The following is a 17,700-nucleotide window of genomic DNA, read 5'->3' on the forward strand; positions in this document are numbered from 1 at the left end:
AGAGATCTCTCTGTGTTTGCAAGCTAGATGGGATAAAAAAACCAAACCCGATTTAGCAAGTCTTCCTTTCCTGGGGGAAATAAGCTAATTTCTAGTAAACATGTAGACATACAACTTGGAGAGGAAAATCCTTTCTTATGTAGGCTGCGGTTAATTGCTTTTGCTCCAACATTTGTCCTCACAAATAAAGCCTCCGCTGTCTGCTTTGCAGGCTTCAATCCGATGTGGGAAGAAACCCTGGTGTTCTCCATCTGCATGCCAGAGATTACGTTGGTTCGGTTCCTGGTCTGGGACCACGATCCCATTGGAAGGGACTTTATTGGACAGAGAACAATATCGTTTACAAGCATGATGCCAGGTAAGGTGGTTGGTGCTGGTGGCACTTACTGCCACTGTTTTTCACTGACAAGATGGAGGAACCATTGGTGGCTGGGGGTGTCTTGCCAGGTCTTTGTTATTTTGCTGGTGCTACTACACAGCGTAACCCAATGGGGGATAATCTTTTGACTCACTGTACATTGCGGTGTTCTGGTTTGATTGTTGGACTAGGACTCTAGGGACCAGGGTTCGAATCCCTGTGCCTCCATGGAAACCCATTGGGTAACCTTGGGTGAGGCACACTCTCTCGGCCTCAGAGGACCGCAAAGGCAACCCCCCCTGTCAAGAAACTCACTGTGATAGGCCATAAGTTGGAAGCGACTTGAAGATGTACAATATACACACACTAAAATGAACTTCAACAGGGAGAAATGTAAGATACTGCACTTAGGGCGGAGAAATGAAATGCACCGATATAGAATGGGGGACACCTGGCTGAATGAAACTATGTGTGAAATGGGTCTAGGAGTCCAAGCAGACCACAAGTTGAACATGAGTCAACAGCGCGATGTGGCAACTAAAAAGGCCAATGCAATTTTAGGCTGCATCAGTAGAAGTATAGTGTCTAGATCAAGAGAAGTCATAGTGTCACTCTGTTCTGCTTTGGTTATTCCCCACCTGGAATATTGTGTCCAGTTTTGGGCACCACAATGCAAAAAGGACATTGAGAAACTGGAACGTGTCCAAAGGAGGGTGACTAAAATGGTGAAGGGTCTGGAAACCATGCCCTATGAGGAACAATTCAGGGAGCTGGGGATGTTTAGCCTGGAGAAGAGGATAAGAGGTGATATGGTAGCCCTGTTTAAATATTTGAAGGGATGTCACATTGAGGAGGGAGCAAGCTTGTTTTCTGCTGCTCCAGAGACTAGGACCCGGAGCAATGGATGCAAGCTCCAGGGAAAGAGTTTCCACCTCAACATTAGGAGGAACCTCCTGACAGTAAGAGGTGTTTGACAGTGGAAGATGCTGCTTTGGAGAAGGATGGAGTCTTCTCCTTTGGAGGTCCTTAAACAGAAGCTGGATGGCCATCTCTTGGGGATGCTTTGATTGTGAGTTCCTGCATGGCAGAATAGGGCTGGACTGGATGGCCCTTGGGGTCTCTTCCAACTCTATGATTCTACGCTGCTCCACCTTCCTCCCTTCCCTCCCACCACAAATTATAATGATGGGCACTTGGTAGTTGGCACTTGCATTTTACAGCTTTCCAATTTGTCCAACCCCAGCTCAATGGGAGGGATCTCAAAGTCAATGGGGTACGCTTCAAAGCCTTTTTGAAAGCAACCCAGAGCCTCTCTTGGTCTCATTTTTCTTGGCGGCTCACCAGCCGCTGCAATTAGCCTATAATGTGAAAAGCAAGCTGGTGATGGCGTATCCAAAAAATCCAGGGCCTCCTTTGAATACGTTTTCCCCTGCCACTCCGTACATGCCCCCCACCCATTATTTTTGTGCTTTCGCAACTCAGATAAAAGCGCCTTGTGTTGTTGTTGTTTGGGTTTTCTTTCCCTCTCTTCTCTTCTTGTTCTCCATCTTCTTCAAAAGGACAGGAAACTTGGCAAGTCGAAATGCTTAAAGAGGAGGAAGGAATCCATCTGGCTGTTTCAGAAGAAAAAGTTAAAGTGGGGGGGGGGGGGGAAATGAATGAAAGAAGTTCTGATTATGAAATTAATAATGGCTTCCAAGGGAGCGAATCTATTAGCAATTCTGAGATTGACGGCTGCGATAATGAAAGAAGAATGGTACTCTTTGATAAGAGGGAAAGAGGGCTGGCTCTCTGCTCTGCAAACATGCCTCTTCCCAAGCAAATAGGTGGCGGAAAGGTACAAAGTCCTTTTAATAAGAAATATAGGCAGCTAGCAGGCTTTCATGTGCATCTTTTTGAACTCTGCCATTGGCTCCGTGTGTGCATTGCTCATCTGCGTCATCTGGTGCGCTTTCCTCTCTGGGGATGTTATGAAGTGGGAGAAGGCATCGGCCCCTCCGACATTGTCACAGATGAAAACCAAGACATGTCACGCCCGAGCAACATCAGAGTTGTGGCCAGAATAGAAAACAGTCTGGACAAACGTGCAAGCTATGAGAGGCTGCAACGGTTTGCTTTTGCCTGAGCCTGCTGGAAAGGCATGCTTCCACCCCTCTCTTCTTCTCCTCTTTTGCTGACACCAAATTAGGAGTAGTTAATACTCCAGAGGACAGGATCAAAGTTCAAAATGACCTGAATAAAGTGGAAAGCTGAGCCAAAGCTAAAAAAATGAAATTCAACACGGAGAAATGTAAGGTACTGCACTTAGGGCAGAAAAATGAAATGCACAGATATAGGATGGGGGACACCTGGCTGAATGAAACTATGTGTGAAAGGGATCTAGGAGTCCAAGTAGACCACAAGTTGAACATGAGTCAACAGTGTGATGTAGCAGCTAAAAAGGCCAATGCAATTTTAGGCTGCATCAATAAAAGTATAGTGTCTAAATCAAGAGAAGTAATAGTGCCACTCTATTCTGCTTTGGTCAGGCCCCACCTGGAATATTGTGTCCAGTTCTGGGCACCACAATTCAAAAAGGACATTGAGAGACTGGAGACTTGTGTCCAAAGGAGGGTGACTAAAATGGTGAAGCATCTTGATACCATGCCCTATGACAGTGATGTCCAAACTCTGGCTCTCCAGGTGTTTTGGACTTCAGCTCCCAGAATCTCAAACCATTGGCCAAGGTGGCTGAGGCTTCTGGGAGCTGAAGTCCAAAACAACTGGAGGACCAGAGTTTGGACATTGCTGCCCTATGAGGAATGGCTTAGGGAGCTGGGGATGTTTAGCCTGGAGAAGAGATGGTTAAGAGGTGATATGATAGACCTGTTTAAATACTTGAAGGAATGTCATACTGAGGAGGGAGCAAGATTGTTTTCTGCTGCTCCAGAGAACAGGATCTGGAGCAATGAATGCAAGCTCCAGGAAAAGAGATTCCAGCTCAACATTAGGAAGAACCTAAGAGTAAGGGCTGTTCAACAGTGGAAGACACTCCATTGGCGTATGATGGAGTCTCATTCTTTGGATGTCTTTAAACAGAGGCTGGATGGCCATCTGATGTGGATGCTTTGATTGAGAGTTCCTGCATGGTGGAATGGGGTTGGACTGGATGGCCTTTCTTGGGGTCTCTTCCAACTCTAGGATTTTCTGATTCTATGAAATATGATCATGGTGCTCCATCATTGGAGTAACATCTGATGGTGTTGTAGCTTGGCCAATGTTCTTAACTACTTTTTATTTTTAAAAGCCTTAAAATAATGGGAGAATGGCCAGCCAACCTGCTGCTCCACAACCGCTTCCACAAAATAATATTTTGGAAATACTGAATAAACACTTTATTGGCAGAGCAAAAGCTTTAAATTAATGTTTGGCACACATCCTTGTTTACATGGTGCCAATATGGAAATGTTGACAAGGATGTTTTCTTCCTTATTATCCCCAAAATTAACATGCTGCAGCTAATGTTGTTATTTGTGCCATATTCCAGCCAAGCTCCGGTCCTGTTTTTAATGTCTAGAGTCTTGTTTTTAATGTCTAATGTTGCACAAAATGGCCTTCCTCCTCTATGTAGTTGCAAAGCTCAGTCTAGGTGCAAGTTAGTATTCCACTCACTTCCCTTCTCCTGTGTTTCCAGGCTATCGACACGTCTACCTGGAGGGCATGGAGGAGGCGTCCATCTTCGTTCACGTAGCCGTCAATGACATATGCGGTAAGGTGAGTAACTATGGGACCTGAGATGTGAAGATGTGTCCCTTCCATTGGGGAGCGTTTGGTAAGAGGATGACTTGAGATTGCCTTCTTTGAGGTCTTTTTAGGTGACATGAAAACTCTTTGCAATCGCAGTGATCTGTGCACTTGTATGCGTAGCAATGGCAGAATGCTTTCACTCAGGGTTCAGATCCTCCATCCGAAGTCATACCCCCAGAACACATCTATGATACTCCTTGTTGTGAGACCCACAAACCCACCTTTGGAGTGGGGCAGTCTTCCTCCATCCCATATAGTCAGGGTAACCAGGACCTAATTCCCACTTACAGATAAATCGGTGTGTGATCCAAATCGATGGATCGATTAGACATCGGAGCATAGTTCCCACTACATTTGCCCCAATCACATTTTCTGGCATCAAAATAACCCACTTGTGGTTCAGATTTACGAATGAGTCGATTCAAAATGATTTGGTTCCAGCCGGCCGAAGGGTACATTTGAATCAGTTCCGATCCGCTTGTGGTTCACACTTGCGTTGAATCGATTCAACGCGGAAAAAATCGGCATCAAAAAGACACGGGTTAAATGAGTCTGGTGCATGGCCCCCCTCACCGTATTGCTTCGGCGAATCGATTTAAGTGGGAACCAGAATCGTTTGAACCGGTTCAAATCAAATTGCAATCCGGTTTAAAAGGTAGTGGGAATGAGCCCTTAGATGTCATAACCAAAAGGAGGACAAGGCACCGCAAAACGTGGGACAATCAAGACGAATGTAGGGCATTGCCAAATAATAGCTAAAAAGACTAATATATATATATGTATGCGTTCATTTCGTATGTTTATTTGCAAATGTATTACACATACCATATTGTATTATGTACTCGACTGTAGCTTTCTGATGAACTTCATAAATGTGCCTTGTTGGCTTGCAAGATACTTACAGAATTTGAGCTTCAAATGCTTAAAATGTGCTTTGCTAGCAACAAACCCTTGACTGAATCTACATTTAAATGATTCCTTTCCTTGGTCTGTTGTGCCGAAATGAAGGGGGAAATCTTTCCATTTGCTTTGTGTCCTCAGGCAGCCCATTGCCTAACACTTTTGCTGTCCTTTTCCCCTCCAAGAGGCAAACTATGGGGAAAGTCTTGTATGGTGCAGCTCCTAGGAAAAAAGAGCTTTAGAAGGATCTATCCAATCCCTTTATTTGCAGTGAGGACAGGCTGCCAAGTAGACACAATTCTCGAAGAGGAACAGCTAACATGGTGTTGCTCAATGGGCTTCTTAGTCATGCTCCAAATGGAAGACATTTTGGCATTCGTCCTGGACAGAAGGTGGAGACGTAGGACATGTCCTGGAAAAGGAGGACATCTGGTCACCCTGCAGGTGGTGAAAGCAGAGAGAACAGCAGAGAAGCATCCAGCTATTTTCCTTGACCTGGATGTGACAATACTAGATATTCTCCAGCGGTCCCTGGGCATGATGCATCCAACTATAGAAGAAGTGTGGTCGAAGGCTTTCATGGCTGGCATCCATAGACTTTTGTGGGTTATGGGGGCTATGTAGCCATGTTCTAGAAGAGTATATTCTTGACGTTTCACCAGGAATGTTTCTATGAAGATGCCAGCCCCAGATGCTGGCGAAACGTCAGGAATAAACTCTTCTAGAACATGGACACATAGCCCCCAAAACCCACAAAAACCTATAGAAGAATTGTTGGATGCTTCTCTATGGCCCGGTACAGACGGGCAAAATATGGCATGGCAGCGACGGTACTAGAGTTAGGGAGCACGCAACATGCAGACGCTCCCTAACCCTAGTATGTATTCTGTACATCAAAATGGAGGCGGCCTGTACACACAGGCGCTGCCATTTTGACGCGACGGACGCTTAGCGTCCGCATGTCGCGGTGCACTTGTGACATCACGAGTGCACCATCGGTGCAGTTGGGTGTCACAAGTGCGCCAGATTCTTTTTTTGCCGGCGGGAAACCGTGCGGTTTATGTGCTGCGGCTTCCCGCCAGTGGAAAAGGAGGTGCCCGCCAATATTTCTCTCTGCTCACACAGGAATGGCCGTCTGGGGCATGGGCACCACACTTTAAAGATAGGTTTTGAGAAAGCAGATGTTGTTTCGTGATGAGTTCCAACACGATTCTGACTTCCACGACGACCAAAAATATGGGTTGTATTGGACTTATGCTATCATAGCATGAACAGAATGCCAGCTGAGATGTTTTTTCTCAATGCTTCTTGTACTGTTCGGGCATCTCTGCCCTCGGCTGGGTGCCGAATGGGCACCAAAGCTATGTCAGAGAAAATAATGTGTGGCAAATAGTTCGTTCTTTGCAGTTGGGTATATGTGGCTATATCTCCAAGATGGAGATCCTAATGCCAGCTTTCTTTGAGGACTTAGCAAACATAATCTCGGTCTTTCCCACTTTCCATTGGTCCTGTGCCTAGTGAATAATGTACGTTTGGCTTTGTGGCATATAGGAGAAGCAGTGATGGTGGGGGGACTAAGAAGAAGTAATGAGACATTAAAGCAAGAGCACTGAAGAGGAGTTAATGTGCCAGCCTGCGCATAGAAATACAGAATTCAATTAGCGAAGCCTATGAATGCAAACAGTTCTGAGAGCCCCGATTAGCAACCTTAAGCGGTAGTTAATGTCTCCGCAAATAATACAGAAATGTATTACTTCAGAAATATCCCACGTATCCGTGCAAAGTATAAATATGTGACCTCTTTGTGGGTACATAGACACAGGATTATGTACAGAAGCTGTCCATATGGACGTAATTGGAAACAAGGGAATGAATAGGAACCGGAACAGCCAGGATGGAAAAGCAGGACTTGTCATTTCAGCGAGCCGCTAAAGGTCCATGAGAATTTTTGCAGCGGAGGAACACACAAAACCTGTGCGGCCTTTGAAAGTGTTCCAAGAAATACTAGAATTTGGGAATACCCAAAGAAATTGGCAAGTATGCCAAAGGCAGGAAAAAAGGGAGCATTATTTTCAAGGGTTGTTAATTAGTCTTTGGGATTTGTTGCTAGAAGTAGTAGCAAGGATCGTTGGGTCAGATGGCTTTGAAAAAGGAATCGGAGCAATTCATGGGGTTGCATATCTCCCTTCCCTTCCCTTCCCTTCCCTTCCTTCCTTCCTTCCTTCCTTCCTTCCTTCCTTCTTTCCAGGTCCAAGAAAAATACCTCTCAAACTATAATCCACAGGCAATATATTTTATTAAGGCCAACTAGAATTCCAGGCCGAATCCTGAAAAAAAGACAAACCATCTTCCATAGGCAAGACCTTCCTTAAGCAGCCCTTCTCTGCATTAACCAGCAACACATGGACTTCAATGGCACAAAAGAATGCAAAGTTAAAGCCCAGCTCAAGCAAGTTAATCTCAGCTAAGCAGTACTCTGGTCACATATGCTCCAACATTTCATGGATGAAAACCAGGACTTGTGTTCCAATGATTGTAGTAATTTAATTCTATTTTAATATAGTATGATTGTGTTTTTAACTGTATGGTGTTTTTTAGTGTCGTAAGGCGCCCTGAGTCCCAGCCCTGGGAGAAGGGTTGGTATATAAGTAAATATAATAATAAATATAATAATAGCCAGAGCTCAGAGTGTAGTCAAGGTGGCAAAAAGTATTCATGAGGATGGAGACACATGCGAAAAGAGGCTGCAGCAGTTTGCTTTTGCCTGACCCTCCTGTAAAGGCCAGATTCTACCCATCTTCTGCCTCATCCATTCAGTTAATTGGGAACAAAATGTTATTTAAGCTGTCAGCCTAGAATCATAGAATCCTAGAGTTGGAAGAGACACCAAGGGCCATCCAGTCCAGCCCCATTCTGCCATGCAGGAATTCTCAATTAAAGCATCCTCAACAGATGGCCATCCAGCCTCTGTTTAAAGACTTCCAAGGAAGGAGACTCCACTACACTCTGAAGGAGTGTGCTCCATTGTCAAACATTTCTTACTGTTAAGAAGTTCCTCCTAATGTTGAGGTGGAATTTCTTTTCCGATAGCTTCCATCCATTACTCCATTGTGTCCTGTTCTCTGGAGCAGCAGAAAATAAGCTTGCTCCCTCCTCAATATGACATCCCTTCATATATTTAAACAGGGCTATCATATCATCTCTTAACCTTCTCTTCTCCAGGCTAAACATCCCCAGCTCCCTGAGTCGTTCCTCATAGGGCAAGGTTTCCAGACCCTTCATCATTTTATTCCTTTGGACACGCTCCAGTTTCTCAATGTCCTTTTTGAATTGTGGTGCCCAGAAGTGGACACAATATTCCAGGTGAGGCCTGACCAAAGCAGAATGCAGTGGCACTATTACTTCCCTTGATCTAGGCACTATACTTTTATTGATGCAGCCTAAATTCACATTGGCCTTTTTAGCTGCTGCATTGCACTGTTGACTCATGTTCGATTTGTGGTCTACCTGGACTCCCAGATCCTTTTCACATACATAAGTCTCATTCAGCCAGGTGTCCCCCATCCTAGATCTGTGCGCAGTATCTTACATTTCTCCGTGATGAATTACACTTTGTTAGCTTTGGCCCAGCTTTGTAGTCTATTGCCCCAATTCTGTTGAGAATTATAGCAAACATCCTCCCCTCTCCCCACAGTTAGCAAAAAGGGGCCTGGGACCGACGCATATCCCACTGTAATGCACATGGGTTAAAACCCAGCCTTTTGGTTTGGGAGCCATCCCCCTCCATCAACACTATTGTCCATGTGCGTCCATACCTGTTTGCACATAGCTCAAAGGTTGCGCTTTGAGCTTTGGGGATAATTAGTGAAAAACCAGGCAGGACATCATTGATGCAGAAAGGCACACACTGCACACACATGCATCTATATCTCCTCTCCAAAATAAAGCCTTCTCACCCGCCCTGCTGTTGTTGCACAGCCCTAATTAAAGGCAAGGAAATGTGTCAGGCAATTGTAATGAGGGCAGGAAAAAAACACACTGAAAGGAACAAGCAAGCTTCTGTCTGGGTTCAAAGCAGTCCAGGAGAAACCGGGGAGCATCCGGCTCCAGATGCTCTGGATCCTGAAGGCAAGAGGGAAGAAGTGGAGCGTTGCGTGGCAACGTGGGCTGCAAAGCCAGGCATGTGCCATCTTCGGAACAAGGGAAGCCAGGAGGGGAAAAGTTACCTACTTTAAGCTAACATTACCCTTGATTTCTCTCCTCTTGCGCCCTACTCCCCCGTGGTATTTTTCCGCTTCCGTGAACTTCTGTGCAATTCAGAAGTCAAACAGTGCAAAACTTTGCTCGCTTTGCTTCATGCCAACTTCATCCTACACATAACATTTTATTTCCCTGTTTGCATGGTGCTAAGGCAGAGTTATATTTGCCCTCAGCAATAATAATAATAATAATAATTATTATTATTATTATTATTATTATTATTATTTATACACTGCATCTCCAATGAGATCGAGGCGGCTTACAACAGCATTAAAAAGCATTAAAATACATTAAAATGCAATACCCCACGAATCCACCCATCCTCTTGGTCTTAGAGGCTTTCATTATCAATGATTTGAATGAAAGAATAGAGGGCCTGCTTATCGAATTTGCAGATGGTACCAAACTAGGAGGAGTAGCTAATACCCCAGAGGACAGGATCCAAATTCAAAATGACCTGAATAGACTAGAAAGCTGGGCCAAAGCTAACAAAATGAAATTCAACTCAGAGAAGTGTAAGGTATTGCACTTAGGGAGGAAAAATGAAATGCATAGATCTAGGATGAGGGACACCTGGCTTAAGGAGACTATATGCGAAAGGGATCTGGGAGTCCAAGCAGACCACAATTTGAACATGAGTCAACAGTGTGATGCGACAGCTAAAAAGGCCAATGTGATTCTAGGCTGCATCAATAGAAGTATAGTCTCTAGATCAAGGGAAGTAATGGTGTCACTCTACTGTGGCACCATTACTTTCTGGGCACCACAATTAAAAAAGGATGTTGTGAAGCTGAAGTGTGTCCAAAGGAGGGCGACTAAAATGGTGATGGGTCTGGAAATCATACTCTATGAGGAGCAACTTAGGGAGCTGGGGATGTTTAGCCTGGAGAAGAGAAGGTTAAAAGGTGACATGAGAGCCATATTTGAAGGGATATCATATTGAGGATGGAGCAAGCTTGTTTTCTGCTGCCCCAGAGAACAGGACACTTCGCAATGGATGCAAGCCACAGAAAAAGAGAACATTAGGAGAAACTTCCTGACAGTAAGAGCTGTTCGACAGTGGAAGATGCTTCCTTGGAGAATGGTGGAGTCTCCTTCCTTAAAGGTCTTTAAACAGAGGCTGGATGGCCATCTGTTGGGGATGCTTTGATCATGAGTTCCTGCATGGCAGAATGGGGTTGGACTGGATGGTCCTTAGGGTCTCTTCTATGACTGTATATGTGTTCTTCCTCGCTAATAAATGCTGCCAATCTCCACCACGCTCTAATGTTGCTTGGGCCGCATGTGTCCCAGTTTTCATCTACAAAGCTTTGGAGGCTATGTACTCAGGTTTTACTTCTGCCTACACATCTGCACACACCGCTTCACACTTACATATCCATCGTTTGCAGACCATTTTCTGCAAACCTGAGGGAGATGGGCTGGACAGGGTTGACAGTGCTTTGCTGAAGGAGCCCATCATGCGTCTCGGCACAAGGCAGATTCCTGGGCAATTTCCTTCCGATAATAATACCTCCTTTGATCTGGTGCGCATGTAACGCCTGCCCTCTTTGATTTATCGCTTTCCACCTCCCTCACTCTCTGACGGATAGTTTTAATTTGCGGCTGACTGACACCTCTCTCTAAGCCCTGGCAGAGTAATTTGGGGGCTTTTTGGATTCCCATTTGAACTCTGCCTCAGCCTGTCAATCTCTTCCTAAGAGCATCACACAAGGCCCCGGTTGTATCTGCTGAACTCATCCATGGGTTCCCCCAACCTGCCCTGCTCCGTTTCCAATTTCCCAAGCTGATTTGTTTTTTGATTGCTTTATATCATGGCTTCATGTTCTCCGAATCTATTACTTCCCCCTTGTTGCTTCTCATTACCATTACCGCCTCGGTTTTGGTTGAAATCAATATGCCAATTAATGCCTCTCATCTCGCAACAGAAAAGAGATCCCCTTTTTGTGTGCAACGAAGTCATAAGTGGGTCCCACACCATGCTAAACAGAATGTGGCATGTGAAGTCAAAGGCTTTCATGGCCACTGTCCATAGTTTTTTGGGCTATGTGGCCATGTTCTAGAAGAGTTTATTCCTGACGTTTCACCAGCATCTGTGGCTGGCATCTTCATCTTTCTCTGAAGATGCCAGCCACAGATACTGGCAAAACGTAAAGGAATATACTCTTCTAGTACATGTCCACATAGCCCTCCAAACCCACAAAAAACTAAGAATGTGACATGTTAGAAGAGATGGCAATTCTCCTTGGAAAAAATAGTTCTTCAAATGCAAATGTACGATCTGATTCGCATGTCTTTAGTTCTAGGGAAGCTTCAGGGCCCTTTCAAATGCTGCAGTTATGGTGCCATGATAACTGTGGTTGCATCCTATGAGATTTGTAGTCTGTTGAGTTCTAGAGTTCTCTGGGATGAGAATATTAATAATAATTAATAATAATTTGTTTTATTTATATACCGCTATTCCAAAGATCATAGCGGTGAACAGCAAGTAAGCTAATTAGCAAGTAAGAATGCTAAACCTCCCTCCCCAGATTACAGATCCTTGGTAGGCAAAGTGGAACCATACCACTACAATGTGAGCGAGTATGTAGAGAGATCTTGTAGCACCTTTGAGACTAACCGAAAGGAAGAGGTTGGCAGCATGAGCTTTCCTAGGCTTAAGCCTACTTCCTCGGCTGCAGTTTCATGCTGCCAACTTTTTCCTTTGCTATAAGATCTCTCTACATACTGATTCCACAGACTTTTAACATGGCTATATCTTTGAATTCTACCAGAGTATGAAAGAGATCTTACTTGGGTAGGACAGGGGACCCTTTCATGCAACACGATTGTAGTGCTCTGATTCCACTTTCACAGCCATTGCTGGATCCTATGGAGTAATGGAGATTGTAGAGGTTTGTGGGTTTTTTGAACAAGATGGCCATGGTCTAGAAGAGTTTATTTCTGATGTTTCACCAGCATCTGTCAGCTGGCGTCTTCAGAGAAAGATGAAGATGCCAGCCGCAGATGCTGGCGAAACGTCAGGAATAAACTCTTCTAGAACATGGCCACCTAGCCTGAACAAACCACAAAAATCTATGGATGCTGATCATGAAAGCCTTCGACATCACAGTGGAGATTGTAGTTTGGTGAGGCAGTAGAGCTCTCTTGTTGTTGTTGTGTGCCTTCAAGTCATTTCCAACTTATGGCAATCCTAAGGCTAACCTGAGAGCCAGGGTGGAGCAGTGGTTGGAGTGTTGGATTGTGACTATGGAGACTATTCACAGCTTGACCACGAAACCCACTGAATTACTTTGGGCAAGTCACAGGCTCTCAGCCTCAGCTGAACAAATCTTGCCAAGAAACCCCCATGATAGGATTGCCTTAGGGTCACCATCAGTCGAGAATGACTTGAAGGCACACAACAATAACAACAAGGCAACAGGATTTTCTTGGCAAGTTTCTTCAGAGGTGGCTTTCCGTTGCCATCCTCTGAGGCTATTCTAGAAACAACCATGGTCAGTCAAGGACCATATCTCCAGGGGTTTGGCTGGACCTCTTACTCGGTTTCAGTACTTCTGATGCTGCTACTGCCATAGTCTTGCACAATGATTCCCAATCTCTGGTCTTCCAGGTGTTTTGGGTTTCAGCTCCCAGTATCCCAGACCATTGGCTGCGATGGGCGAAGTCCAAAACACCTGGAGGACCAGAGTTTGGAAATCAATGGTCCAGCAGTTGTCATTGGGTTGATCATTCTAGGAGGCTGAGACTCAAATGTTGGTACTAGGGAATGTTATTGCCTTGGCCACCAATCTTTGGCTTGCCTTGGGACTTGTGGTCTCTTCCAACGCTATCTGTGACTTGTCCCCATTGTCTTCCATATGAAATTCTTGCAAGAGATCATATGGAAAGGGAAGGAGAATTTCATTTGGGGGGACAGAATTCTTATTTGGAGGTCAATGGCCCCCATTCTACCCCTGGGCTTTGGAGCTTCATGGGACTCAGAGGTTGCACTTTGCCCATCCTTGCTCTAGAAATGTCACCCTCCACTGACCTGCTTTTCCACTGGGTCCTCCTTCTCCAACCATCCTTGAGCATTGAGGACAATCCATCCTTTTAAATGGCCACAAATGTGGTGCCAATCCATTAATTAAGGTGGCACCATTAAACCTGCAGCTAGGTCAGCCAGCTAGGCCAGGCTCTGAACAAAGCACCAGAAAAGATTTAATGCCCAGAAGGGGAATTAATGGTGGACCCTTCTGAAGCTTCTCAAGGCTTCCAGGTGCCAGTGCCAGCCTACTGGAAGATTTGCAGTTTCTAGGGGAGACTTAGCTAATCTTGCATCTTCTGCTTGCTACAAAAACATCTTCAAAACCTACACAACAGAGTGAAAATCTTAGCCTCGGTCTTTGTGTTATGTGCGGAGGCTTTGTGGGGTCTACTAGAAGGTTTTGTGTGTTCCTTGTCAAACTTTGTCTCCTTAATGCAACTGTGCTAAATATATGTGTGTGTATTTCTACATACTGGAACCAAAGCCAGCTCAGTTCCACACAATGTGGAGCAGCATTCTGCTATCTGTATAACTCATGCTAATCAGTTCAGACTGTACAATGTCTCTTGTTCTTCATAACAAAGGCCTGTTACAGACTGCCAAAATAAAGCTGCTTCGGGTCTCTTTGGAGGTATACTCTTTAAATGATGCATGGGTCCTAAGAGTCCGGAGGTCGCGCCAAAGCCACACTCCATTCCTAAGCACTGGAGGGCAGCTTTGGTGCAGCTTCCGGATTCTTAGGGTGCATGCATCATTTAAGCAGCATACCTCCAAAGAGACCCGAAGCAACTTTATTTTGGCATTCTGTAACAGGCCAAAGTCTCTATTTTTACTGTCTCATGCTTTTGTTTTGTTCTCCTCTTGGTTTCTTGCCCTGTTTTGTTTCTGTTGGTCAGAGAAGAAGGGCATGAGAAATTAAGCAATTCCTTGGGTTTCTGAGATGCACAGTGGCGCCTTTGCTATCCGCTGGGGTTTAGTTCCAGGAACCCCGGTGGATACCAAAATCAATGGATAACTGAGTCCCTTCTATCAAATGGCAACATCAACGTTTGCTTTTTGAAATGTTTGGAGAGGGGGAAAATACGGAGCTCTGGCGGTGCAACGGTTAAATGCCAACATTGCAGCCACAAGGTTGTGAGTTCGATCCCAGGGCTCCAAGGTTGACTCAACCTTTGTAGGTCAGTAAAATGAGTACCCAACTTGTTGGAGGTGACTGAGTTACAGATTGTAAACCATTTACAGCAACCTGTGGGGACCCTTTTGGGGGTCGAACAACCCTTTCACAAGGGTCACCTAACACATATTTCCGATGGTCTTAGGAACCTAGACAAAAACAAATGTATGGTTGCGGGTCACCACAACACGAGGAACTGTATTAAAGGATTGTGGCATTAGGAAGGTTGAGAACCACTGCTTTAGAGAGTGCTTAGTTCACTATGAAGCAGTATAGAAATGTAAGTGCTATTGCAATTTCAAGCTGAGGATGAGTGCAGGATCCATGGATGCAGAATCTGTGGATGCTCAGGACCGACTACAGTTTTAAAAATGCTGTAATACTCAGAAAGTGAATGCCCCAACATTTTGCCTCCGGGGAAATCGTGGCATGCATACGTAATGTTTGGAGTTGTCTTTTGCAGTTGTCTAAACTGTTTCCATGCTGTGCCAGCTCACGTTGGCCTCCTCCCTTTCTTCTCTCTCTTTCTCTCTTTCTCTCGTTCTCTCTCCTGTAGTTTATTCGTGTTCTTTTTGTGTCGATATTTCTCATATGTGCTTTCTCTCCTGTCCCTTTCCTCCCCTCCCAGGTGTCGCCTTATATAAGCTCTTGCAGATTCTCCTTGGCTTGTTGTTCTCTGTCTCACTTTCTGCCTTTCACTTTCTGTCTGTTTGTGATTTCAGTGGACTTCTCTGTGTCAAAAAAAGTCTCCTTTTAGAAGCAGAGCAAATTTAGACGCCTTGAAGGTACCCCTTCCCTCCTCCCGACCCAGGAAGGTGTAGTGCGCTCCCAGCGGCACACTTGCATGCTTCTCTAACTATAATGTCATGAACATTTGGTGTCTTTTTTTTCCTTTTCCTTTTCCTTTTTTTGGTCCTCCTTGAATTTTTCCAACTCAAACAAAATAAAAACCCACTCATAACATGGATTGCGGCATTTTCTGGAATGTTTGCCAGGCCATTGAACAACCAGAGTGCTCTGCATTTATGAAGTCGATCCAGGATCCAGCTCTCCCTCTTTCCTTCCCCGTCTTTAAACCAACTGAATCAATAAATTCTCCATTGCCCTCTTTTGCCCCCTTTTCCCCATTTCTTCCCCTATCTACTTTATCTAATCTCATGTCTAACATTGCCAACCAATTCTGATGCTTTTTCACGCCGTCGACTAATTCTGGAGAGGAAATTTGGCTCTGTCTCCGAATTGAAGTTGTTCCCTTCCGCCGCCGTAATATATGCTGCACTTTGAACGCTCTTTGAGATGGATAAAGTGAAAATATTCCCCACTTGCCATTTAGAAAACCCAAGTTTATACTATTGTGGTTATGTTTTGCTTTCGGATGGTTTGCGTTCTCTTTTTGTTTTTGCAAACTGCTGGGAGCGAATATGCTGGATCTTCTTCTTAAATGACTTTCTTTTTTGCACTGGATTTGGGACCTTGAATCACTTGTCCTGATTCAAGCGGCACTAGCTAGTCTCACTGGGTTGCATCAACTGATCTGGATGGACTGGATGAACTGGGGGAGTCTTCACTGCCTATCACTCCATTCCCATCACTGGAAATCCTTCTGTCGAGGGGATTCTCCCACCCCACGCCACCCCATTCTTTGTGTCTTTGTGTATGGAGATTTTCAGATTGCCCCCTCAATTTTGCAAGTATCTCTTCTTTGCTTTAAACACTTGAGCACAGGATCTGATTGCTGTTTTGATATTCTTTATCTGCACTTGCCAATCTGATTCAATTTACTGTGAAGCCGAAGGCTTTCATGGTCAGCATCCATTGTGGGTTTTTTGGTCTAGTTCTAGAAGGGTTTGTTGCTGACGTTTCTCCAGCATCTGCGGCTGGCATCTTCAGAGAATGCTGGCATGGAAGAGAGTGGTGTGTGTGTGTGTGTGTGTGTGTGTGTGTGTATACTGTTGGTTGGGAAGAAAGGATTTCCATATTAATCTGTGTATTGTTCTGTTGTTGGATGGCAATGGACACCCTATAGACCTTGTTATTCAACAACAAAACAGTACACGGATTAACATGGAAACCGTTTCTTCCCAACCAAGGGTATATATACCCCAACTCACTTCCATGCCAGTATTCTCTGAAGATCCATTGCTTCCATTCATTCAGCCTTGGATATCACAGCTGGACTGCAATCCTGTATGATTCTGATCTCAGTGGGACTTGCTTTTGCATGGACAGGTTTAGGACTGTAGTGTTAAAATGCATCGACCGTGCCTTAATCCTTCCCGTCCTTTAGAAGTGGCATCTCTGCCCAGGCTGTCATGACGTGGGGCCAAAAGGGCATGTCCGGCAGTTTGCTGCCACATGCCACTCTACCCATGAGTAGAACGGCTTGCAGCAGAGAGAGGGGTGCTCTCAGCCAGGTGTCACCCCTCTTTTGTGGTGTCACCCAGTACAGTCCGAACCCCCCAAACTCCCCTAGTGACCCCACTGCTTCAAAGCCAGCTGTGATCCTCTTTCTGTGACAACCCTTTTTTGGGTGGGTCAGTCATCTTGTTCATTTAAAGTAGCTCTTCTGCCATTCAAATCAAACTGGGGATCAAAAGGGATAATTTATATTAAACTGTGCCCCTGTGCAAGGAGGAAACAGGAAATTCTAATAAGGTCCCCTTAAAATTAAAGTCTGCAGTTTTGACTGTACAGGGTAGAGATTTGGTAATAGGAAATACAGGGCAAAAGCGTAGACAAGGAACATTAACCATAATCCTTGCCATCCATCAGAGCTTGAAAAATCTTTTTGGACTACAGTTCCCAGGATCCCCTAGCTACCATATATATCCAACCTCTGACCTGCTTCATCTTATTGACCCAAGTCACCAGGAATAAAAGAAATGGGACTTAATTTTCCTCAGGCTGCATCTGCACTGTAGAAATAATGCACTCTGACACCACCATAACCACCATGACTCAATGCTATGGAAGCCTGGGATGTGTCGTTTTGTGAGATGTTTAGCCTTGACTCCGAGAGATTGTTGGTGCCGCACAAAACTAGACACCTCATGCCTCCATAGCATTGAGCCACGGGGGCTAAAGTGGTGTCAAACTGTATTATTTTTGCAGTGCAGATGCAGTCTCCCTAAACATGCATAAGCTCCAGCCCTTTTCTCAGTAGGGAAAAGATAGCACTGTCCTTAGTGAACA

General features: G+C 44.9%; 1 protein-coding gene across 6 annotated transcripts in view; it reads left to right on the top strand.

Moving 5' to 3' along the window:
- PLCH2 (phospholipase C eta 2) overlaps window positions 1–17,700 on the top strand; it is a 205,855-nt gene that overhangs the window by 179,836 nt on the left and 8,319 nt on the right. For all 6 annotated transcript variants that reach the window (XM_089534368.1, XM_089534369.1, XM_089534372.1 and 3 more), the window contains exons 19-20: window positions 212–358; window positions 4,032–4,111. In XM_089534368.1, coding sequence (XP_089390494.1) covers window positions 212–358; window positions 4,032–4,111 — 227 coding nt within the window. The remainder of the gene's footprint in view (window positions 1–211; window positions 359–4,031; window positions 4,112–17,700) is intronic.

The sequence above is a fragment of the Sceloporus occidentalis genome, unplaced genomic scaffold (assembly GCF_023333645.1).
Source record: "Sceloporus occidentalis isolate IW3139 unplaced genomic scaffold, rSceOcc1.0.p SCAF_8, whole genome shotgun sequence".
Taxonomy (NCBI): domain Eukaryota; kingdom Metazoa; phylum Chordata; class Lepidosauria; order Squamata; family Phrynosomatidae; genus Sceloporus; species Sceloporus occidentalis.